The sequence below is a fragment of the Pygocentrus nattereri genome, chromosome 24 (assembly GCF_015220715.1).
Source record: "Pygocentrus nattereri isolate fPygNat1 chromosome 24, fPygNat1.pri, whole genome shotgun sequence".
NCBI lineage: Eukaryota > Metazoa > Chordata > Actinopteri > Characiformes > Serrasalmidae > Pygocentrus > Pygocentrus nattereri.
The window spans coordinates 6483338-6507171 of NC_051234.1; the positions used below are offsets into that span (position 1 = coordinate 6483338).

Sequence of the window (23834 nt, forward strand, 5' to 3'; positions counted from 1 at the left end):
GCGTAAGGCACGTTTGTCTTTTTTTTGTGTGTTTGTGATGTTTGAGGTTTTTTTTTCCCCTTTATTAAAAAAAAGAGGGCTCACAGAGCACTATGAACAAAGGCTGGTCAGATAAAGTCTTTCGGTTGGCCGCATGAACCGTTAATTGATTTCCTTGGATCAGTACACCAGGTATTTCAGCTCTGAGTAAATGAGGGGGAACATGACGGCACAGGCACGGTAAAGGATTGCCACACTGTTCAGCAAAGCCCGTGGCTTCGTCAGCCACGACTCCGACTTGAAACTGAAGTAGATGGCATAGAAGGCCACGGCGAAAAAGTGCCCAATCAGAATCATGGGTTTAGGCGAGAGCCTAATAAAGAGAACACAATCTTCTGTGAACTTGTGAATGGAAGGGTTATTTAAATCACTGTATTTATTGTTTTTTGAACAGTTTAATTACTTACACAGACAGAAGTCCTATGGGTCCATTGATGCATTCTCCTCCCAGCTTGAAGTAGTGAAAGCAGGCTCTTCTTAGCCGATGCAGAGAATCTGAAGAAGGAAAACAGCAGATGGGGTAATATAAACTTTAGTGATCACAATGCCTTCATATTAACATAAGCTGCGTTCCAAAGCCGAGGCTGCAGCCGACGTAGTGTGGGTCATCGGTAGGGCTGTCCTATGAAGACTCCTTAGTAGCCTATTGGTCACACAAATGGGACAGTCCTACCGAGGCTGCATGATGACTCTGCGAGAGCGGCGGGAATCTCGTGAGGGAACTGGTGAGAAAATGGAGCCCGTTGCACCGAGTTTGTAAATTTTGCATTTCTTCACGGAAATGGAAGAGAATGATAAACTACATGCATACAAATACTTCTAGACAAAATCCGATATATGGACGATATACGACAGATGGACGAATGCTTTAATTAATCAGTCATTTTACACTTTATAAGGTAATGAAGACTAAAGTACGTGAACAACATATATTTTAAAACTCTGATCCAATGGCTTTGTTTGTGGTGCTGTTCTTTCTTTTTCTCTCCTTTCCATCTCTGGGTATCCTTGAAATCACTCCAAACATAGACTGCATTTTTAGGCTGTATACGAAGGGTCCTTCACTATGGAATGGCCTCCTATGACGCAGCAGCAGAGAATTGCAGCCTCAGCTTGGAACACAGCTATAGTCTCAGGCTGCCTTTGCAAGTGGTTTCAAATTCAAGCTCTATATTAGTCTCTTGGGGGGGAAGACTCCCAGTTTTAATACAGCTGGGAAATTTCACAATGTGCTACTAAATACGCCATCGCTTGGACGTGGTGAACATTTTTCATTGACAGGATTCTCCAGTGTTTTTTCATACTGTATGTGTCGACTGCAACAGGATAATTTACCCCAAATTATTTTCTTGGCTAACAACAAAGGCTGATTGGAATCACAGCAGTATTGGCACTGTTGAGGTTTAAGTGCTCCTTTAAAAACAACCAACATTTTGCTGTTGTTGGAAGGAAACCTCACATCTCCAGAATGGTAACTTCACAGGAGAAGGAAAACCTTCTTTACTTTTATTTTGATCAAGGTCTTTTTATTAAAGATTTCACAAAAGACAAACAGTCCCATATCCCCAAAACCCTCTCATCCCACCCACCCTTCAGACCCACTTCAATAAAGCAAAGCTGTGTAGATACTTTACAGCTTTTATAAAGAACTGAGATACTGTAACTTAAAATAAATACATTTTATGGAGCTACATTTTCAGCTTCCATTTTATCCACATATGTCAAAAAGGGCTGCCAAACCCTATAAAATATTTGTACAGATCCTTGAAGAGAGCATCGCATCTTCTACTTGAGATATTGCATAACCTCTTTAATCCACTGAGAATAATTAGGGGGATGAGGGTCCTCCCACCGAAGCAGTATTAATCGCCTGGCCAGCAAAATACATCTGGCCGATGTGTTGCATTTAGAATTATTCATTTAGGTAATAATGCAACATAAGGAGAGTAGCTTATTGGTTCTTCCAGAATTTTAAATATAAAAATTACATTTCCAAATAGGATATGATCTTGGGCATGTCCAAAACATATGTAGTAAACCTGCAGAGTCTTGTTTGCACCTGTCACATGTAGAGTCCAAATCAGGTCTAATTTTGGACAGTCTAACCAAACATACTTTACTTTGAATATAAGTCACAGGAACCAGACTTTTTTTCCCCAAGTCGTTTTGGTCCGTTCATGAAATTTACACACAGGCATTCAAACAGTAAAAACACTGAAAAATGGAGATACACGGTTTTCTTTTCGACAGCGATTTATAAAGTGCATTTCATTTTTAAGTAGTAAGGAGGACTGACTTACTGTCTGTTGCTGCAAACAGCTCATAGAGCGCTTGGGCCAGCACATTCACAACAAATGAGTGTGAAGACTTCCGCTCCCAGTGGAATTTCTTCTTTGCCTGTTGAGCAGACAGAGAATTCGCCATCATGCTCATCTTTATGTCATGCTTATTTATTATAAGCACCCCTTTGGAATATGCAGTGCCAGCTATGGCTAATGTTACCATGTATGAAAGCTTCTATAACAAAAAGCAGTTTTGCCTTCACCACAGTTTTGAATAATGTGTTCATGAGACCACGTCACGCGTCTTGATCTTTATGTTGTGCATACAGTGAAGTATTTCCATTACCTGAAGCATGGCCTTGTCGTCATAGAGATCAGGAATGTTCTTCAGCAGGGCTCTCCAGATCTGGACATCATTTAACACCACGCTCATCCCCCCTCCGGTCAGTGGATGCCGCATGTTGTAGGCATCGCCCAACAGCAGGACCCCTAAAAAAATCAAACCAAAAGTTACACAGAACTCATACACTATACTTCTACACTGTAGTCACAACACTGCAATACTCATAGTTCTGTGACTGCGCATGATGGGTTCTCATGTTCGGGTCAATATCAAAGAAAGGGCTGCATGATATAGACTAGTATTGTGATCATACAGGGAGATTCAAAAAGATTAAGTGCCATATTTTTACAACTGTGATGCACCTAGGAACCAATCAAAATCCAATTGAAAGAAGGAGGTCGTAGAGTTTGTGACTGTCAGTGGAAGTTAGCTCCCTTCAGTCTGTGAGGGGATGAGACCCCTGAGCAGAAAGCGTTCTGTGGTCTCCACTTCAATAAGAGTGAATCTGTCATGACTGTGCAGTGATTTTCATGGGTCGTAAACCTCCAACAGCTCAGAGCTTTTGTCTCTGGTTCCACAGCACTGGATGATCTGCGAAATCGCACTGAAAGAGCCGTGAGTGCAGCGACACCCGACACGCTCAACCCAGTATGGGATGAACTTGACTGTTGATGTCTGTACAGCTGGAGGAGGTTCATATTGAGCACTTACATTATTACATAATAAACTTTATGCTCATTTAAACCTTTTACAGTTTACTGCATTATTCTGTAATGATTTAGTGAAATTAAGTGAAATAAATCATTTTGAAATCGCATTAATCTTTTTGAATCACCCTGCATTACTACTGTTTGTGAATGAGCTCTGCCTTGCTACACATTAAATACATAGTGATTTAATAATGGGGCAGGGGGAAAGAACTGATTAATCTTCTCAGAACAAACAGTAGAAAACAGGATAAGTTGGGTGAAGAACTCATTTGCATATTGCAGCCTTCTGCGTTATCAATATTGCAAAGAACATTATCACTGTACCAATTAAAAAATGGTATACTGTGTAACTCTAGTCACTAGTCTAACTCAAAACAACAGTGTAAACAATTAACCTAGAGGGCTTTCAAATGTCCTCACCCTTCACAAACTATGTACATATTCTTGTGTGTCACATGACGTCACACTACAGTCATTTTGAGGACTGAAACAGGAGTGATTCACCTGCAAGACGCGACAGAAGCTGATAGCCGAGAGACACACAGACCTTTAATTCAGTGTTTCAGACTCCAGGCTTGGAGCCGCTGCACTGTGTAGTTTAGTGTTTCTCTGCCGTTCACACCTCGTTCAGCTCAAGAAGGGATTAATTAGCTCATAATATCAGGTATTTTAACCAGGAAACCACAGTTATGCAGTGCAGGGGTTTCAGGACTGGAGCTGAACTCTGAACTAACTGCACTAACAAACTTACAGAACCACGTCTGTCGAAACACGACGTCGTTTTCCGAGCCACGACATTCAGTCTGATATTTAACGTCCATGTTTCTCCATTCAAACCTCATTTAAATCTCCAGAAACAGAGAGTAAAGATATAGCGGGGGTCTGCAGCTCCGATAGGGGGACGACTGTTTCCCTCTTGGCTGTTAACGTTAGCTAAAGTTCTCTAAAGGCCTGCATTGATCACGTCTGTGTTAATTAGCTGATGTCATTTCCCTCCTATGATCACAGAGTTTTCTCCTCTTTATGCAACACCATGGGATCCTTTACCCACCCTGACATGAAGAGCTGGTGGGCTTCTGTGTTTTTAACTGCTCTGAGAGACCCTCCAGATTAGGGAGAGGGGCTGAGTATAAGGTAAATATAAATGTCAAGAAAACACTAATTTGGCAGCTTTTCCACCAGTTTAAGTGGGACCAGGAGTTCTTGGGAAACTGTATAAGAATCACAGCCCATTTTATCGACTTTGTCGAGGTAAAATATTTTCTCTTCCAAAGTAAAGAGAGTAATTTTAGACATTTTCACCTCTAGCTGAAAGCCAGAAATTCGATTCCACAACATAAACACATGACTGAAACCCTAGGATACTGGATCAAGACTAGGTACATTACTTCTGAATTAAATCTCTATTAAGTAGCCTAAGTAGCAATACTACATGCTGATGTTGATTAGGTGGTCATTAGTGGATAAATGTACTGTAACAGTGTGTCTTTTCATGGGGTAAATATGAAAGCCACGTGCTTACTTTCAAATAAATGATTTCTATAGAAAGAGCACTTTGTTTTAGCACTTAATGTACAGAAAAACTGGGTGAAACTCCCAAACCCCACAGCTCAGACTCCTACCTGGTTTATTTACTGGTGACGGTGGCAGAAAGCTTGCAGGCATTGTCCTCAATCTGTCATTTTGCAGGGCAAGCATGAAGGGCTCCTGTAAGTGCTCTACAGAGAGAAAAGCACAAATGTTTACTGCTTGAAACACCAAAGCAAGGAAAAGTTGTTCAGGTGGTGCATTTCAAAACATCGTGATTTCTGTATTTTCACTATAACTGTAATTAATATGTTTAATTTGGGTATCATGGTGTTTATACCCATAAAAATAAAAGAAAAATAATAAAAAAGGAAAATTTATAGGTATAAAACAAATGGGACATAATCAATACAAAAACAAGTACTGACCGAAAAGGTGTAGTCTGAAGCTACCCTTGACTAAATTATATACAATCCTGCATTTAAACAATACAATATCAAAACAGAAAGAAAATCAATCAACATAACATGTAACTGGGCAAAATGAGAGTAGACTTGGTGTTAAAGTGTAAGTCTGCCTTGCCTGGTAGCTGAGGATGAATTTTCTCCACCATGTATGTAGAGAGATCTCGAGGCATCTCTCCTCTGATATCCACCAACACTCTAGTTTCATTTGAGGAGATCTGGTAGATCAGCACTGGACTGGGGTCGGCCAAGACCAGCTCTGCATGGTTGGCTTTGAACTGGGGGCAGTCCTGGGAGAGCATAGAATACATCACATCACTAAACACATGAACAAATGTGAAGAATATAATTTTAAAAGAGCACTTATTTTACTGCTTTACAGTTTAAGAACTCTCTCTGAACTTTTAGCAACTTCCACTCACAATAACTTCCACAAACAGCTATTGGTGTAAAGACAATAAAAGTAGTATGTAAGTTGCTCATTACTCAAAGTATTTACATGGAACTTTTTCATTTATTTATTGATCCTACCTTCATTACGCATCCAACAAAATGAGAAGACACCCTGACCTTCCCAGAGACGAGGTTCTTACGGAACTTGGAGAAACAGCCATCAGCGACTACAGTCAGTGGAGCATAGATCTCCTGAGAAGACACAACAGTGTGAGGAATCCTCTTTAAACTGCTTTGTAAATATGGATATATTTCAGAGAGGCCTTGTTAAACAAGTTCCAAGTCCTACTTAAAGAAAAAAAAGATGCACTATGAAATGTATAAACTTTATATAAAGCCTCGTATATGAAAAGATGTCTAGGTCTATGAAGAATGATCACTCATGTCATATAAAGTCTAAATCATTTGTTTCCTGAGCAAGGCACTGCTTTGATATAGAGGTGATGAGGAAAGCTAAGAAATGAAACTATTCAGTCAGTAAAGATATCAGAGATGTTATGTTCAAAATTTATTATTTTCCAAGGCAAAGGTTTCGACACTAGCTATGAATTTCGGTAAGAGTAATCCTGAAAATCCTCATCTAGGGAATCTAGAGGAAAGTGTGAGGTTACCTTAATTTTCCCTGTTTCCTTCTCTCTGTACTGAATTCCTGTCACACAGTCATCCTCCTCCTCCAGACTGGTCACCGTGCCCTCTACAAATGTCACACTACAAGAACAAAAACACCATCAGACTCTTTTCTTTACAAGCGGCACACAAACACAGAAGATCCTTGCTAAGTTGTATTATCTGTAAGAGCCTAAAAACGTGCAAAAAAAGACAACAGCTTTGATAATATTATTCAACCCTGAACAAACTAGCAATGATTAGATAACATCTAGTATAACTACATTAAAAAAGTTGTGAACATGTAAATAACTGGGAAACACTCTGGCAGCTTCGCAAGCACCAAAGTGCCAAAGTAACACAACCAGTTCCAGCTGAGACTCTTCCAGTTTCAGAAAAGATAATTATCTAATGTCTGCTTTGTGAACTGCTCACTTGGTGCACAGAATACAATTTAAGTCTCTCAATAACATTGAAAAGCCATATATGAGTGTTTAGCTTAAACCGGTGTCGGGACCCCCTTCAACTCCAGGCCTCCAACATAATATTAAGACATCTTTTATTACCAGCTAAACACTAATAACTGTTTTAAATCTAAGTTCTCAAAAGATGTCAAAAAGGAAAGAGTCTTCAGACCTTGTTTGTGTGTGAGTTTGTGGAAGATGGAAAAGGCTTCTTTATTTCAGCATCAAGTGGCTCAGTGTCTCGAGACCCAATTGTGCAAACTGTTCTAAATAACAGTTTATATACCATTTATCTGGGCTAATTTCCCCTGCCTTACTATTCAAATTTTGATATTAGCACATTCTGCAGTAGGTGCATCTCTTTGTCCATCAATTTGGTCATCTCATGTTGAGCTCACTCCTAAAACTGGTTTCAACCAGTTTTTATCAGTCTGCTTTACCTTTTAAGGTCAACTTGCCCCTCTTTTCACTGGGTCAGTATGTATACACAGGCCTGTCTATGAACCCAGTGGCTTTCCAGTGTCTAGAATCTCCTATGCAGACAGACTATGGCCGACCCTTTGTGAGAGAATTAATATTCTCTGTTAGCCAATATTACCTATATTTATTTGATTATTAATTAAGTAAATATTTATTCAAAATCGCCGTCACAGGTACAGCATACACTCACTGGCCACTTTATTAAGTACAATGTTCAATTGCTTGTTAACACAAATAGTTAATCAGCCAATCACATGGCCGCAACGCATTAGGCATGTAGAGGTGGTCAAGACAACCTGCTGAAGTGCAGACCGAGCATCAGAATGGGGAAGAAAGGGGATTTAAGTGACTTTGAATGTGGCGTGGTTGTTGGTGCCAGACGGGCTGGTCTGAGTATTTCAGAAACTGCTGATCTACTGGGATCTTCACACACAACCATCTCTAGGGTTTACAGAGAACGGTCCGAAAAAGAGGAAATATCCAGTGAGCGGTCAGTTGTGTGGACGAAAATGACTTGTTGAGAGGTCAGAGGAGAATGGGCAGACTGGTTCCAGATGATAGAAAGGCAACAGGAACTCAAATAACCAACCAAAATCTCTGAGGAACGTTTCCAACACCTTGTTGAAAGTCTGCCACAAAGAATTAAGGCAGATCTGAAGGCAAAAGGGGGTCCAACCTTTTACTACTTTTACTAGGTGTACCTAATAAAGTGGCCAGTGAGTGTATTTAGGCTACGTTCACCAGGTTCAAAAGGAAAAAATCAGATTTTTTGTCCTAATGTGACTCAGATCTGATGTTTTCAGAGCTGTGTGGACACACATCTGATCTTTTCAAATCCGACCTGAACCATTTTTATATGTGGTCCTAGATCGGATACGTATCCGATTCGTGGCCATGTGACCTTAATGTGACGTTTAGATCGTAATTCATGTGCTTTTTTTCCACTGTGCCATCATTCAGCGCTACCATGGCAGCAGCGCTGAACAGAAGTTAAAGCCTGTAAACGGTGGAAAAGCAGCTCATCTCATCTTTTTCTCCTTCGTCTGGCTCTAATAATGAAGCTGAGTGCTGATCAGAGTTAAAGATCTTCTCCGTGAAGCTCACGTGATGTTACGGAGTAGGAGGAGCTCATGCGGGTCATTTCAGGACGCCATGAATCTGAATCACTTACCTAAACAAGCGCGAACCATCGAATCAAAGAGATCGGATTTGAGCAATGAGGCTTGTAATGTGAATGTAGCCTCAGTCACGTTTCTCACTTTGCATGAGATTAAACCTTCAGGAACAGAGATGGGCACCGCAAAGCAAAGGTTCAGTCCTAAAGACCCACTGAACTGCAGAGTCTCATAGTCTCCCTCTATTTATGATATAATTAACAGCTGAGTTAATTAGAGGCTCACTTGGGCTCTTTTAGGGCAGCGTGTCGCAGGCCCATGATAAAGCGACCATGGTGGAAGGCCCGGCCGCACTGAACGCCGTACTCATCCTGGGGGTACGGGATCTCCACCTCGGAACAGCTCTCTCTGTCATGAACTACATAACCACAGACCACGTGAGCATCCAGGCCTTCTACTGCATCTGAGGGGACACCGGCAAGAAAAAGGATTAGCAAAGACTTAAAACATAGACCAACTTTTGGTCATGAGGTTTTTTGGTTTGGGTATAATTTCACCTTTCAACTGGAGCCCTAACCTGCAGGTTGAGCAGGTCACAGAGAGCAGTAACCTTTTGGGCAAACCAGCTTTTAAAAACTTACTAAAATAAATTCAATAGTCACTCCCAACAATTAATATTAACCCTTGTGGGGTGTTGGTTACATTTTAGTGTTTACCAAAAGAAAAAATGATGTGATTTATTATTATTTCATCCTCAGATTACTTGGACTTTGCTCATTTTCTGTGAAGAACATATAAAATAACATATAAAATAATTTTCAGTGCCTTTTCTCTGTTCACCCCCCACACATTTATATTACACGTGTGGTGTTGAGCTGAACCCATGGGGAGCAATAGTGTGGAGGTGCTGTGTCCTTCACTCTGTTCTCCTCCTATTTAGCCTACTGTTAGTGTGAGTGTCTCTGTGTGTATGTTTTTATATATGTGTGTGTGAGGGTGGACAACATGGACAGGCTGCTGACTGGCTACAGCTGCTAAAGGAGAACCCTACACTGGTTAGTTGTGATATTTTAAACATCTGTTATTTTTACATATATTGTTGTGGCTGTAGAAGCAATAATGTGGTGGGTCCACCAGACCACTGAGTAACATCAACACCAAACAAGGGTTAAAATCCAATTTACTAAGTAGTTTTAAGGTCTACTGCATCCATACATCTGCTGTGCTCCAGCTCACCATCTGTGATTTGTTTTTGTTGCCTTTTATTGTTTTAATCAGTAATTTATTCCAGCACTTTGATGTTTGTTTCTCTTTCAGCTTTTTGAACAGCGCCACCTGTCCCTGATAGACAGCAACGTTTTTACAGACAGACCAAAATATCTGTCACTGTGAGCCCGAGTCTCCTCACCCTCCAGTCCGAGCTCTCTGAGGGCCCGAAAGCCACCTGGTTGTAAAAGTTCCCCCACGATTCTGTCCGGCTCCCGCAGGTCCCTCTCCACCACAGTGACTCTCCGACCGTCTCGCGCCAGCACGACTGCCATCGCGGACCCAAGAACACCTGCTCCCACGATGATGATGTCCGGCTCCGGACCTTCAGACGACGGACAGGCCAAAGCGCCGTCTGTGTTCACAGAGGATTTGGCTTCTGCTCTTTTCCTCCTCAGACCTCCCTATTAGTTAGTGTGGTGAGAGAGAGAAAGAAATAGGAAAGAAATTTTAAAAATGAATTAAAAAGCAGAATAAAAGCAAACAAACAAAAAAAGCATAATGTAGAAGAAAGGTAGAAAGAAAAGCCATGAAAAGATAAGAAATTAAATAAATAAACGAAGTAAACAAGGAATGAAACCATGAAAGAAAAGAAGCAAATAAGAAAGAAGTAAAGTAAGGAAGAAAGACAAGACAAGGAAAAAAATAATAAATGAAGTAAAAGAGTAAAGAAAGAAAAAAGAAACAGAGCAGATGAAAAAAGATGGTAAGAAAGAAAAGAAAGAACAGATGAAAAAGATGGTAAGAAAGAGGAAAAAAGCAAGAAAAGGAGGAAAGAAAAAAAAACATGAGAAAGACAGTAAGAAAGAGAAGACACGAAAAGGGAAATAAATAAATAAATAAATAAATAAATAAAAGGTCAAAGACATGAAAGGAAGGAAAGAATGAAAGAAAGCTTAATGCTCAACATTAACGGTCCTCACAGAGTAAAAGACATTCAAATTAAATAGGAGCCACTTTTCACTTATTTTCATCATAAAGTTCATGACCATAGCGTCACTGCAGGCACATCAGTAGAACTTTCCACACTTTTTAAAAGGGTTAATATGTAGTTTGTAATATGTAACATAATGCAGTTATAACGACCACCTGCAGACAGTAAATTAGAGCTGGGCACAGCCACGGCTGGAAGTTACCTTGCTAGTCGTCCCTGCTGAGTTCTTCACGCCGGTGTCTGACTTGGTGAAGATTTTATTAGTCAGAGGTAAAGTTGATAAAATCTCCACAGCCAGCCGCACAGCCTGAGGCGCTTCGCTCCCACGGTACCTGAGGAAGGTTAGCAGCATGCTAACAGCGACGAAGCCCACAGCCGCGAACAGCAGCACGGCGGGGCTGATCAGAGAGTCGCACTTCTTATAGACATAAGTCAAACTCGCTATGCTCAGAAAAGTCCACATGACTGTCCTCCAACAAAACCGCAGCTTAAACACGGCAGGAAGACAAAATAACTAATATAAAAAGCCTCTCAAACTGAAAAACAAGACCTTATACAGACGCGTAAAAACCAAACTGAGGAAAAAGTTACACAAAAAAGACTAAAAACGCGTTTTTTCCTCTCTTTTAAACTGTAAACTTTGCTTCATTTTGGGAAGAAAAACTTTTTACGTTTTTAGAAAAGTGAGAATTTGTAGAGAAGAAAAAAAATCGTTACTGTATTTAAATACAGCTCGAGCGCTGGGCAGCAGCTGCGCGAGCCGGCGAGGATGCTGAATAATTTATGCTAATAACGAGCGGCTCCATTGGCCGTTTGTAGGAGCTGGCGTCCCGCCTCCTCATCTCGAATTCAGCCAATCAGCGACGAGTACGCATGAGCAGAGCTCACGCTATCTGGCCATTGGCCAATCGGAGGCAGCTGGTTGGGGCACAGACGGCAGCAGCAGTAGTATGATGTGATGTCACGGGAAAGAGGACGATATTCCTCAGGAGCCACTCATAATCAACTTTTATTGTGTTTTTATTTTTGTATTCAGACAGAAAGATTCTGCAATGTTGGACGGATTTCTTATTTCATCCATTTTCACATCAACATTGATTATTTTTCCAGCTACTTCCATCTCTCCAGTCTATAAGCTGGTGTTATTGATATATTATTATTATGTTCCATTCTCCAATGATAAAAAGTGCATATTTATGTGACATATGACTGACTTAACTATCTACTGATTTCTAGCAATGAATCTATTCATGAAACAAACAAAAAAAAAAAACACATTCTACGTTTACAGAATACTATATTTTCTATTTATGACAAATGCTGTCAGTATTTGACACACTGATCCCAGTTTAACAGCTTTCCTCCACATAACTGGTCACTGAAGTCACAAATAATGATTAAAGACCGCTTCATATTTTTCTTGCTTCCCTGAAGTGACTTTAGGCTCTCCGTTTTGCTTGATGAACTCCTGTAAGTAAATAAATAAATAAATGAATACATTAATATGTAAATGTGTTATGTCTAAAAAGGAAATACAGGTAAATGTGGTACATGAAACCGTGCCAAACCTCTAGGTCTTCCAGTGACGCACTGCCCTCGTCCACTTTCTGACCGATCCCATGGCTGAAGCTTAGGTAACGTTCCTGCGTGACACAAACCCACTACGGATCAGGACACATGCTAATTAAGGTTCTCCGAGCAAGCGCGCTGATCTAAGATCATCGGCTGCCTTTTGGGCTATAGTGAATATACAAAGGGCAGCTGGTCTTAGACCAGTTCCCTTACTCAAAGACCTTCAATATTTGATACAATAATTTTTGAATACCTAATAACTACTAAGAGTGGGAGGAAAAATGATATAATAATGCAATATATGGGGTTATAGTAATATTATAGTAAAAGGCAGTAAACAACAGATGCCAAAGTGTCAATACTGCAATATTTATTTATTAATATTTTAACATGTCTTAGACCCCATGTGTCAAACACAAAACCTGTAGGCCAGGTCAGGCCTGTAGTGTAATCCTATCTGGCCCACAAAACTACACAATTTTTACATTTTTATTAATATTAGCCCATTTCACAATGCACTGCACTGTAGCGCCCAGCAAGCACTGCAGCATAATGTGTATAATGTAATGTAGCCTACTGTAATGAGCAGAATGTTGTGTACTGTAGCCTGTTCATCTATTTATTTTTAAATGTTTCATGTATTTATTAGGCAATATTCCAAGGTTCATTACAACTACCTTGTTTTGATGTTGGTGTTTTGGTGTATTTTGAATAAAAAGCTCAGCTTACAGGAAAATGTTATTTAATAATCACATAAAAACACAGACGTCCTCTGACCCACAGATTTGAAGAGTTTGGCCCTTTTAGTGGCTCAGTTTGACACCCCCCTGACTTAGACCCACCGTTATGCTTATAGATTACTACACTGCACATCCACAAGATGGTGCTGTTTCTTTTTTAATAGGTCAGGGCTTCTATAAGTGAAGTCATTGCTAGTAACAGATTGTGAATTACATATTTTTACAACCGTGAGGCGCCTAGGAACCAATCACAATCCAACTGAAAGAGGGGATCATAGAGTTTCTGACTGTCAGTGGAAGATGAGTCCCTTCAGTCTGTGAGGAGATGAGACCCCTGAGTATAAAGTGTTCTGGGGTCTCCACTTCAATAAGAGTGAATCCGTCATAATTGTGCAACGCGATTTTCATCGGCAGCGAACCTCCAGCAGCTCAGCGTCCATCTCTGGTTCCACAACACCAAATCGCACTGAAAGAGTCCCGACATACTCAAACCAGTACGGGATGAGTTTGACTGTGGCGTTGATGTTGTCCGTCCAGCTGGAGGAGGTTCATCACGGCTGTGATGATATTTCGTGATAACCCGCTCCCTCTCATGTTCTCTCTTGCTTAATTATACATCAGTTAGTTCCGGCCACGTAAGCTGATTGGTTGAGAGGTGTTCGCCATAACAGCACGTTTTTCCATGAACACTATCACTCCGCCGAGACGCCGTTGCTAAGCAGCGACTTTGACAGCCGTACGAGACGCGCAGTAGGAGAGGAATTAGTGCAGCGAAAGTTTACATCATATAATGAACCAAGAAGTAAGGCAATTGCCCTGAGCAAGAACAGAAACGGAAGAAAACAAGCAGACAAGGAAAAAACTGAGTGTGAACTGAGTCTAATGTGTTGGGTCTGTGTGGAGCTGGAGAACGACCTGCCGGCTGAGCAGCGAGTGGGCGGAGCTTGATACTCTGACGTAACAACAAGCTGCTCGTTAAGGAGGGAACTGAACATTAAAACATATTAAACGCCGCGTTCACAGCCCAGTTTATTCATTTCTTACTTTATTTATTTAACTGTTGTATAACAGCAGTAGAACTCTCGAAGTCGTGTGTGACCACTATGACTTCACGGCTGCGATTTGGTCACCGTAGATCATCACAGCCGTGACGTTCTTCGCGATAACACACGACCTCGTGGTTCTATTGCTTAAACAACAGAATCATACTGTGGCTTAAGTATTATGGTGATATATCATCACAGGGTCTATAGCAATTCCCACCCCTAATAAAAAGTGTGTGTAAAGGATTTCTGCTGCAACTATGCTTACCTGTAGCATGTTCTGCATGACTCCCTCCTCAATGATCTTGACGGCGTTTCTGAGGCCCCGAGCGAAAGCGTCCATGGCAGCAATATGAGCAATGAATAAATCCTCCAGGTCAGTTGATTCTCGCCGAACCTTGGCGTCGAAATTTAAACCTCCAGGCTGTAGGCCTCCCTGCTCGATAACAGCCTGAGGGTTTTAAAAAGACGTTTTTTCTTCAGGCATACATAATCTGAAATCTACTCCCCGCTCCACTATCACTGAATACACTGTGATGATAATGGCATCGATGGAATGGAAACAGGTAATATTTGGGCGATGGATCATTTCTCAGCACAGCACAGGCTTAGGCAGCCGTGTTACTGCGATTAAAAATAATAATAATAATAATAATAAATAAACTGTTTAGTGAGTACAGATCTTTGTCCATGCATAATTTGTCAGTCATCCTCTAACCCATGGCCAATGTGACCTGTGGGCCAAAGTAGACCCGTGAGGATGTTTGTTTCGGCCTGCGAGAACATGGCCCAAACTCCTCACCCGAACGAGAAGATGAGGGTCATTCTACAGAAGCGTCCACTTTTTAATCTGTCCATAGGAGTCACTGGTGTTACTGACCGTCATTGGTATTATACATCAGAAAGGTAACACCAGTGACATTTTTAATGAAACAAAATCACTGCTACAGAGCATCAAACCACATGCTGTCAATCGTGGAACATCCACTAAAATATATACTTCAATCCATTTGTGCTCTATTTTTTCACAATTACCTAAGAATAAAAGCCGGTCACACCAGTGACGTCAACTAATAATGTCTGAGAACTGAAAAGACACAGTGGACTGACCGTGTGCTTCTTTTCATAGATCCTCAGAAAACAGGTAAAAGGAAGTCGAGTGATGTCATCAGTGTGATTTTTATTTCAAAATAAGGGTGGGCACGACTCCTGGGGAACTTTCATTACATGTTGTATAAAATTTATTTAGTATTTGTTTTCTTTAGGTCATTTAATTTATATATTCCAAAGTCATGTATAGATTATTGTAGTTAAAATTGCAGAAAAACATTTTTTTACCTTAAAATATGGCCTCACCCTTTACACATGACTGTGAGGATGAGCTCTTCCGTGGTGACTGGAATTCCATATAATTGATTTAAAAACTAATATTGCTAAACTGATGGCTCAGGAAGGTGTAACTGTTAAAATAAGTCATTTTATTTTAAAATATAAATTATTTGGAATCCTAACATATTAACGCTAAGGAAAACAAAGATGGATGTTTCCATAGAATGAATCTATGGCACGTGGCAGCAGAAACCGTAAAAAAGTAAATGTATATCTGCTCAATGATCTGTAAAATTACAGTAATTTAATTGCTTAGAAATACCTTTTAAAGGCTTTTATTGTAACTCAAGTGTTTCACTAGTTCTACTAGTCACTCTGATATACAGTATTTCACCAATAAATGTAAAATACTGTGGAGTAAATGTGATCAGAAAACAAACTCAAATATGGCTATTCTGCACATTTTAGTTCAATGTTTCTATTTATATGCTGCATTTAACCTAATGGAAAAAATTAAAACATAAAACATACATACATTTTTGCCCAGGCCAGATTTTATATTGGATTTCCTCCCCAATATGTAACTGTGCATTAAAATGTGCAGATGTGTTCTCTGTAGAAGATGTATTAACTTATTTTCATTTAGCAATCAACAAAACACGTAATTTGACCAGGACTAACCAAACATTTGCATACGACTTTTATTAAATTCTTATTTTCCTTTTAAAACTGATTTTTAAGGTACTTAAGTAACTGCCTATATCTGAAACCTACCTACCATCTCAGCTCACTACAGACATTGCACTTTGCCCGCCACCCCCAACACAAAAGGTTTGTTTTAGTCCATCATCAGTGGTCAGTTTCTGACCACAGACCAACTCTCAGCTGGAAATGTTGTTACAGACCTAACAGTGACACTGACGTGTGTAAATCCCAGGCAATTGTATTGAGACCAACATACCAGCAACACACACACACTACCATAACAGTACAGTGTACCAAGTCTCACTACTGCACTGGGATGGGAGCGGTCCACTAGCCAATAATATCTGGACAACAATGTGCCTATTGTGGTCCCTTTGCACTGATGGGCAGGGTAGACTTGGTAGACAAGTGCAAATAATGAGCCTGTAACTTTTAAAAATGCGAAAATATCCAATTAAATTTCTGAGGTCACCTTCATCACCAGTGTCGTGTTTCGGATGTCCATGGGAAACTGATCCGTGTCCCAGCCCAAATCTGGAGATCCAGTGTTTGAGTCCACAGAGCCCAGCATTCCAAACCTGCATCTCACACACATACACACACACACACACACACAGTTTGTCTTGCTATACATACAACATGAGGACGTCCATAGGTTTCTATTGATTTTGTGATATTGTAGCTAAATAATACTACACATAAACCTAAACCTAACCCTAACCTTAACCACAGTATCCAAAATGTCCTCACTTGAGCAAAGATTTCATATAGTCCTGTCATAGTGAGGACATAGGGTCCTCACAAGTATCTACAAGGGCACACACACGTGCACACACACACACACAGCCAACCAATGGGGTACACAAATACACAGCAACCAAAGTTCCAATGAATGCCAGTAAATAATAAAGAACAGCGTACACAGAGGCCATGATGACGTCATGCTCATAAGAATGTCCTGCCAGGGTGGTGTGGTTGGGCTCGATATTAAGTTTGAAGTCTCTGTCCAGTCCGAAGTGCTTCAAAAAGCCGATAACACTCATTGCATCTGTCAAAATGAACCAACTTTTAATTTCTAGGTGAAATTTCATGTTTAGTAGTTACCACTACTGTTAAACAGCACTTTAGGAATATATTTGAGCATCTTTAACCCTTGTGTGGTGTTCAGGTCTGTGGGACTCATTTTCAATGTTTACCAAAAGAAAAAATGATGCGATTTATTATTCCATCCTCAGATTCCTCTGCCTTTGGCTCATTTTCTGTGACGAACATGTAAAATAACCCACATTCACTCTGTTCACCCCCCACCACATTTATATTACACATGGTGTTGGATGATAAAAGTGTGGGGGTGCTGTGTCCTTCACTCTGTTCTCCTCCTACATGGCCTGCTGTTAGAGTGTGTGTGTGTGTTTGTGTGTTTGTGAGGGTGGACAACATGGACAGGCTGCTGACTGGCTACAGCTGCTAAAAAAAGACCCTACGCTGCACACTTGTGGTATTTTAAAACAACAATAATGCTGTGGGTCCACCAGACCACTGAGTAACAAACACATCAACACCACACAAGAGTTAATGTAAAATTCGAAGAGTAATGACAGCTTACCGTAGTCATACTGGTGCTTGCATGGTTCCTTTGGCTTGGGCTCAATGAGAAACTGGCATTTCAAGCCGATCTTCTGTTTATATGCTGCAAATCAGACTAAGGTTAGCGCCTTTCGACATAATAACACTCAAAAGGAATCCACAATGCTGTTCCGTACCCACTGCCATTTTGAAAAAGTTGGCCATGTGCTTCAGTTCAGCTGCCATGTCTGTGTTGAGTATGGACAGGAAGCCCTCCCGGCCACCCCAGAACACTGGTCAGACATGAGCAGGGAAATGGTCATGGTTAACACAAAACATCATACACAGTCCATTATAAATGCCATTAGTTGTTATATTATGTGTGTACATGAACAGTTAAAATCATTTACTCCACTCTCCTCCTGCCCAAAGTGTAGTGGATCAGTCAAGACATGTTTCGTGTCTGAAGTTTGCATTTTTAATTTTACACTGGAGCCACAAGGCTGATATACAGCGAGGGGAAACACGGATACAGACAGTCCTGTTTTTGTTGTTTAGTATATCCAATTACATTGTGCACATATAATGTCTTTAACTTCAACAAGAATAAACACAATATACAGCAGCACTGCTGTGTCTGATCCACTCGTACCAGCGCAACACACATTAACACACCATCACCACGTCAGTGTTACTGCAGTGCTGAGAATGACCAACAACCCAAATAGTACCTGCTCTGTAAGGGTCCATGGGGTTCCTGACCACTGAAGAACAGGGTAAAAGGGGGCTAACAGAGTATCAGAGAAACAGATGGACTACAGTCTGTAACTGTAGAACTACAAAGTGCAGCTATACAGTAAGTGGAGCTGATAAAAAGGACAATGAGCGTAACAAGGTCACAATGTTATGCCTGATCGGTGTGTGTGTGTGTGTGTGTGTGTGTGTATATCAGTAAATAATTACTTGTTAGCTGCATTATCCCTCAATTCAACGTGAAGGCAAACTTTAGACACCAAACATGTCTTGAGTGATCAATTACACTTGGGATAAAGATTTTTTTTGCCAAACTGTTGCTTTAAGTGTAAATGCAAAGCCACTCTCACCAAAGTTTTCAGCCCCCAGCTTCTTGGCTATTTCTAGACCTTTTTTCACTTGTGCTCCAGCATAGGCCAAAACATGACTGTCTGGGTTAGTGGACGCTCCATTCATATACCTACATGTTTAAAACATACAGGATACATTTTTTGATGTTGGGCTCAAACTGCACAGATTTCTTAAGGAACCTGACTTCTCGTTATGCAGACTGACCCAGACTGGACTATAATAGGACTGACCTGGGATGGGCGAACAGGTTGCAGGTGATCCATAGCACTTTAACCCCTGTCTGCTTCTGGAGCTCCAGAGCCACGTCTGTGATTTCATCCAGGTTTCTATTGGATTCCTCCAAAGTGCGACCCTCAGGGGCCATGTCCCTGAGACAGTATGTGAACGTAAACAGTATGTAAACATAACAGTATGTAAAAATAAAACTGAATGGTTCACATAAAGTCCGATACATACCTGTCATGAAAAGTGTAGTAGTTCACCTACAACAAAAACAGTGACATTATTTATTTGATTATTACGCCGTACATCACATACAGTATATATCAGTGGGTCCTATATTCAAAGAAGTATTTTTTGCAGAAATACAGGCATATGTCATTTTTAAAAAGTTTGTTTTATACCAAAAGCTTATTTTATACTAAATTTTTTTCCACATATAAGAGTCAGCAATATGTTTAAAACAGCACAAAAGAGTTTAGAGCCGTGCTGTCAAAATGACTGATTCTCCATGTGATTAGCTCTTGGTGATTCTCCTGCAGAGTTTTACTGACCTGATTCTGCCATTCAGACGCTCCTGAAAGTTTAATCAGCTCAATCAGTGCGTAGATGAATGCAAGTAGACTTCTAATACCAAAGACTATGAAGGCTTTTACCATGTATGTCCCCAGTGCTGGTGTAAGAGTACAGCACTGCAAATGGAATGCAATGAAATACTGTGGTTGGCTGGTTGGACTAGATGGAAATAACCCAATTGGGCTCTTTTAAGGTAATGTACTGACCTGTAGCACAGTGGTTCTCAACCTTTCCACCCCAAGGCCCACATGATTATAACTATAAAGCACTGTGACCCATAGAAAAGCTAAAATCAAGTTTTTTTGACACATCTCTTTACCTTTATTTTAAGGCACGTCTGTCATTTTCTACCAGCTTCAGCTTGAGCTGCAGGAACGATATGAGAGCAATGAGGGTCTGTAAAAAGTCAGACGCAAAAACCAGAAAGATTATCCTGACAGTCCAGCCCTGACACGCTGATAGAGGAAGAGGAAAGCCAGCTCTATTGATTAATTCCCTTGTTTGAGCATAAAATGGTGAACTTGTTTGGTTGGAGAGCCACAGTTTCTGCTGGAGGGGTTCAGGTGTTTGATGCAGACCCTAATATGGGTGGAGTGTTCATACATGTCAAAACGGATCGAACTAAAGAAAAAAGTCCGATAGGTCCGCACCGAACAAGGTGGGAGAACCCTGAGGAACCTCTCCATCTCTGGCTAACTGTCCGCACTGCACACCGGCAGGTGCAGGTCTCCAACTGATGACGTTTAACTAGCCCACGAACTACTGCCCCCCCTGAGTGTAGGCCAGCGGACAATTAGAGGGTGCTTCATGGCCCACAGGTGGTCCATGGCCCACAGATTGAGAAACCCTGCTGTAGCATATTTGAAACAACTGTCATTTGCATTCTTTTGCATTACAGCTTTGTATGCGAAACATAGAAATGAACTCGGGAATGGTTGTACCCCAAGCTTCGTGAAGAACTCAAAGGCTGCAGCGAGTCTTTTCTTTGCTATCTCCATGTCACTGTCTCCTTCATTCCATGGCCTGCAGAGGGTGGGGGAACCAAATGGGTCGGCTCCTGATCGAAACGAATACATGTCTGAGTTAGCGGTGGGCAAACGTGTCACAATACATAATACAAGACACTGTCATGGCACTAAATACATATAAAGCTTTTATTGGACATTGGTGAACAAGTTAGTTAACAATCAGCTACTTGTTACTTCATTGCCACATAGTGCGGCCCTACAGCACTGCAGCCTCCCACTATTTACCATGCCCGCAATTTGCTTTGCTAACTCGTCCCCCATAAGAAAATATCCATGATTTATGGGCAGAGCGTTCCCAACAGATCACACTTTCGCGGCCCACTAATGAGTGGCATCGCCTGTGACGACGGGCGGCTGTGTTATGCATCTCGAGTAGGCTAATGGTCTTCGATGCTTGTTCATTTAAATTGCTCTGGCCTTTCACTCCCGCCACTTCACTGTCAAGTGTCCACTGAAGGAGATGTGCATACAATAGTAATTACTTCATGGCATGCTGAACAGGTCTGCTGTGATGATGGAGCTGACTTACCAGTCCCACAGAAGGAGTGCCAGTAACACACGGAGAACCTGAGCCAATCCTCCATCTTTCTACCCAGCAAAATCTGCAAAATAAAGTTGTGGACATACTCTACACTGCTAGAAATGAAGGTGCTGGGCAGGTCTATTGTCCCTTCATCAAGGTGTAAACAATGTAAATGTTCCCTCAAATCCATCACCCACTTATTGCCTGCTCTGTGGTGGTCCTGTGGGGGTCCTGACCATTGAAGAACAGGTTAAAAGGGGGTAATCTAGTATCAGAGAAACAGACGGACTACAGTCTGTAACTGTAGAACTACAAAGTGCACCTGTATAGTCAGTTTAGCTGATAAAAACAGTGAGGGGGTTCTAATGTTATGGCTGATCAGTGTAAATTAGAGGAATTGTAGTTGGAACCTCTCACCTCTGAGGCGTTGTAGTGCTTGAAGCACAGCACCTGCTGAGCACTGGCATCTGGTACATAAGGAATCTTCGAAATCCCTTCATTAATAACATAAAACACAGATGTTAAGACCAGGATGGCCTTTGGTTTCCTATACGCACAGGGTTAACTGTAGTTGAAGCTGCCTTAGACCTTCTGTGCCAGCAGGTCAACCCAGAAGTGAATCAGGCGTCCTCGTAAACCAACGTTAAGCTACAGGGTCACTGTGTAAAGTTCACGCTAAGCGGGTTTCAGCGTGCAGACGACGACGAAATGAAGAAACGGTTCAAGTTCTTTGGAAACACGACTCTTCAGTGTCTTCAAGGTGTTAAATTGGCCTCATTCGCCAGCTTCTTATCAGAATTTTCCGTTCCACCTTAAATGGTACCGCCGTTACATTACCACTTAAGGTGGAACGGAGAAGCCAAAGAAGCTGCGAACTTTAGCTTCGTTCGGTCACTTGTGAAGCATTTCTCGAAATTTCTGGACAATCTCGAATCCACATCTTGAAAACCTGAAACTCAGAAATGTATTAGATTATATTTACCTGTGAAAAATTCTGAGTTTGACGACATGGCAAAAGTTTTCGTCCCGACCGCTTTGGGTTTTTTTTACTGTCAGTCTCACAGTTGACCACCGAGTGTCGCTGTTGAGCTCACGCACACATTCCTCTGCCTTCCTCTACAGCAGTGGATATTTTAAAGGGGACATCTCTCAGACACCCCCTTGTCCTCTTTAACCCCTGTGTGGCGTTTGGATCCGTGGGACCCATTTTCAGTGATTGCCAAAAGAAAAAATGATGTGATTTATTATTGTGTTGACCTCAGGTTCCTTGGCGTTTGCTCATTTTCTGTGAATGTCGCTGATGTCGGAAGAAAACCTCGTATCTCCAAAATGGTCACTTTGCAGGAGAAGGAAAATCCCTACTTTATTTTTAATGAACGTCAATGGAACCAGACTTTTTTCCAAGTCATTTTAGATTTCTTTTAGTCCATTCATTGTGAAAGGTACGTACAATGTAAAGGACAACAGGTATTTTCAAATTATGTCAAAAAACATCAAAAATGGAGATGCAAGGTTTTCTTCCGACAACAGCGATGATATAAAATAACCCATTTTCAGTGCCTTCACTCTGTTCACCCTCTACACATTTATATTACATGTGGTGTTGGGTGAACCTGCGGGGAATAAAAGTGTGGAGGTACTGTGTCCACTCTGCTCTCCTCCCACATGGTCTGCTGTTAGTGTGTGTGTTTGTGTGTGTGTGTGTGAGGGTGGACAGGCTGCTGACTGGCTACAGCTGCTAAAGTAGAACCCTACACTGGACACTTGTAATATTTTTAACATCTGGTATTTTTACATAAACTATTCTGGCTGTATTGATTTAAAAACAATAATGTGGCGGGTCCACCAGACCACTGAGTAACAAACACATCACCACGTCACAGGGGTTAAGGCCGTAAAACTACCAGACAGCACTAAACTGTCCCTCAGTCTAAACTCAGTCTACAACCTCAACTGATGTAAATTTGCAGTTTATTATTTTATTCCTATTTATTTGTGTTCTCATTCAATTAATATGTATTACATTGTGTGCAGTATTTCTGTATTATTTTACTTTCATCCATCGTCTGTTAGTGTACGGTTGCGTGGGTGGGGATGAGTCCACACTTGTCTTTTGAGAATGAATCAGAGCAATGATAAATTAGTGGTAAACAAAAAAAATAAAAATCTCTTTGGATACTATTTTGCCTTCCAGGTTTTAAGATGTTAAAATCTTCTCAGATCCATCATTAAAGTGTCTCCGGCGTCAGGCAACCTATTTGTGGTTTTAATGTAATCATTAAACTCATCTGACGTCTGGTTCCCATCACTACCACTGTGAACAATTTGGTCACTAGAATTGTTTCTACAGAACGGGTCATTTCACAACATGCCACTCTCAGTGACTGGGTTTATATCCGGACTATTTAATCATGCAGAAACTGTAAAATCAAAAGAACTTACTTTTATTTAACTGTATTTTTTTGTAATCTCATTACAATCTGAATATGCAGTTAAGTTGTATGTCTCAATGACTCTGTCTGAGAACAGAATCTGGCCTAACACAGGGTTTACAGCTCAGTGCCTCATTCGTTTTATTGTAATGATATAATACAAAATATCTGATGTGCAAAAAAAAGAAAAAAAAAAAAATCAACAGAAATGTAAAAACACAAGACAGCATCCACATTCATACGACACACTATGTACATATATTATATTACACCGAAACAAAAACACCAGTCATAGCCTTTGGTCTGGAACCCCC

General features: G+C 40.9%; 2 protein-coding genes across 4 annotated transcripts in view; both read right to left on the reverse strand.

The window, feature by feature from the left end:
- sqlea (squalene epoxidase a) lies at positions 1 to 11410 on the reverse strand. The gene is made up of 11 exons (XM_017719834.2): positions 10886 to 11410; positions 9892 to 10153; positions 8769 to 8946; positions 6430 to 6526; positions 5897 to 6010; positions 5484 to 5655; positions 4997 to 5092; positions 2668 to 2810; positions 2340 to 2436; positions 447 to 534; positions 1 to 352 (listed from the first exon to the last, which is right to left on the reverse strand). Exons 1-11 carry the CDS (start codon positions 11144 to 11146, stop codon positions 160 to 162), a joined length of 1701 nt encoding a protein of 566 aa, XP_017575323.1. The 5' UTR covers positions 11147 to 11410; the 3' UTR covers positions 1 to 159.
- Positions 11411 to 11674: 264 nt separating this feature from the next.
- Positions 11675 to 23834, reverse strand: part of rnf144b (ring finger protein 144B) — a 35455-nt gene continuing 23295 nt past the window's right edge. The window contains exons 1-14 of one of the 3 annotated variants that reach the window (XM_017719825.2): positions 22071 to 22176; positions 21506 to 21582; positions 21095 to 21167; positions 20479 to 20594; positions 19199 to 19224; positions 18973 to 19110; positions 18742 to 18851; positions 17836 to 17931; positions 17679 to 17762; positions 16994 to 17120; positions 16545 to 16650; positions 14307 to 14489; positions 12252 to 12326; positions 11675 to 12151 (exon numbers count right to left, since the gene is read on the reverse strand). In XM_017719825.2, the coding sequence (XP_017575314.1) occupies positions 12068 to 12151; positions 12252 to 12326; positions 14307 to 14489; positions 16545 to 16650; positions 16994 to 17120; positions 17679 to 17762; positions 17836 to 17931; positions 18742 to 18851; positions 18973 to 19110; positions 19199 to 19224; positions 20479 to 20594; positions 21095 to 21167; positions 21506 to 21582; positions 22071 to 22098 (1323 nt within the window). In that variant the 5' untranslated portion in view covers positions 22099 to 22176 and the 3' untranslated portion in view covers positions 11675 to 12067. Of the gene's footprint in view, positions 12152 to 12251; positions 12327 to 14306; positions 14490 to 16530; positions 16651 to 16993; positions 17121 to 17678; positions 17763 to 17835; positions 17932 to 18741; positions 18852 to 18972; positions 19111 to 19198; positions 19225 to 20478; positions 20595 to 21094; positions 21168 to 21505; positions 21583 to 22070; positions 22177 to 23834 lie in introns of those variants that run through there. The other 2 variants (XM_037534148.1, XM_037534149.1) reach the window with 2 other exon arrangements.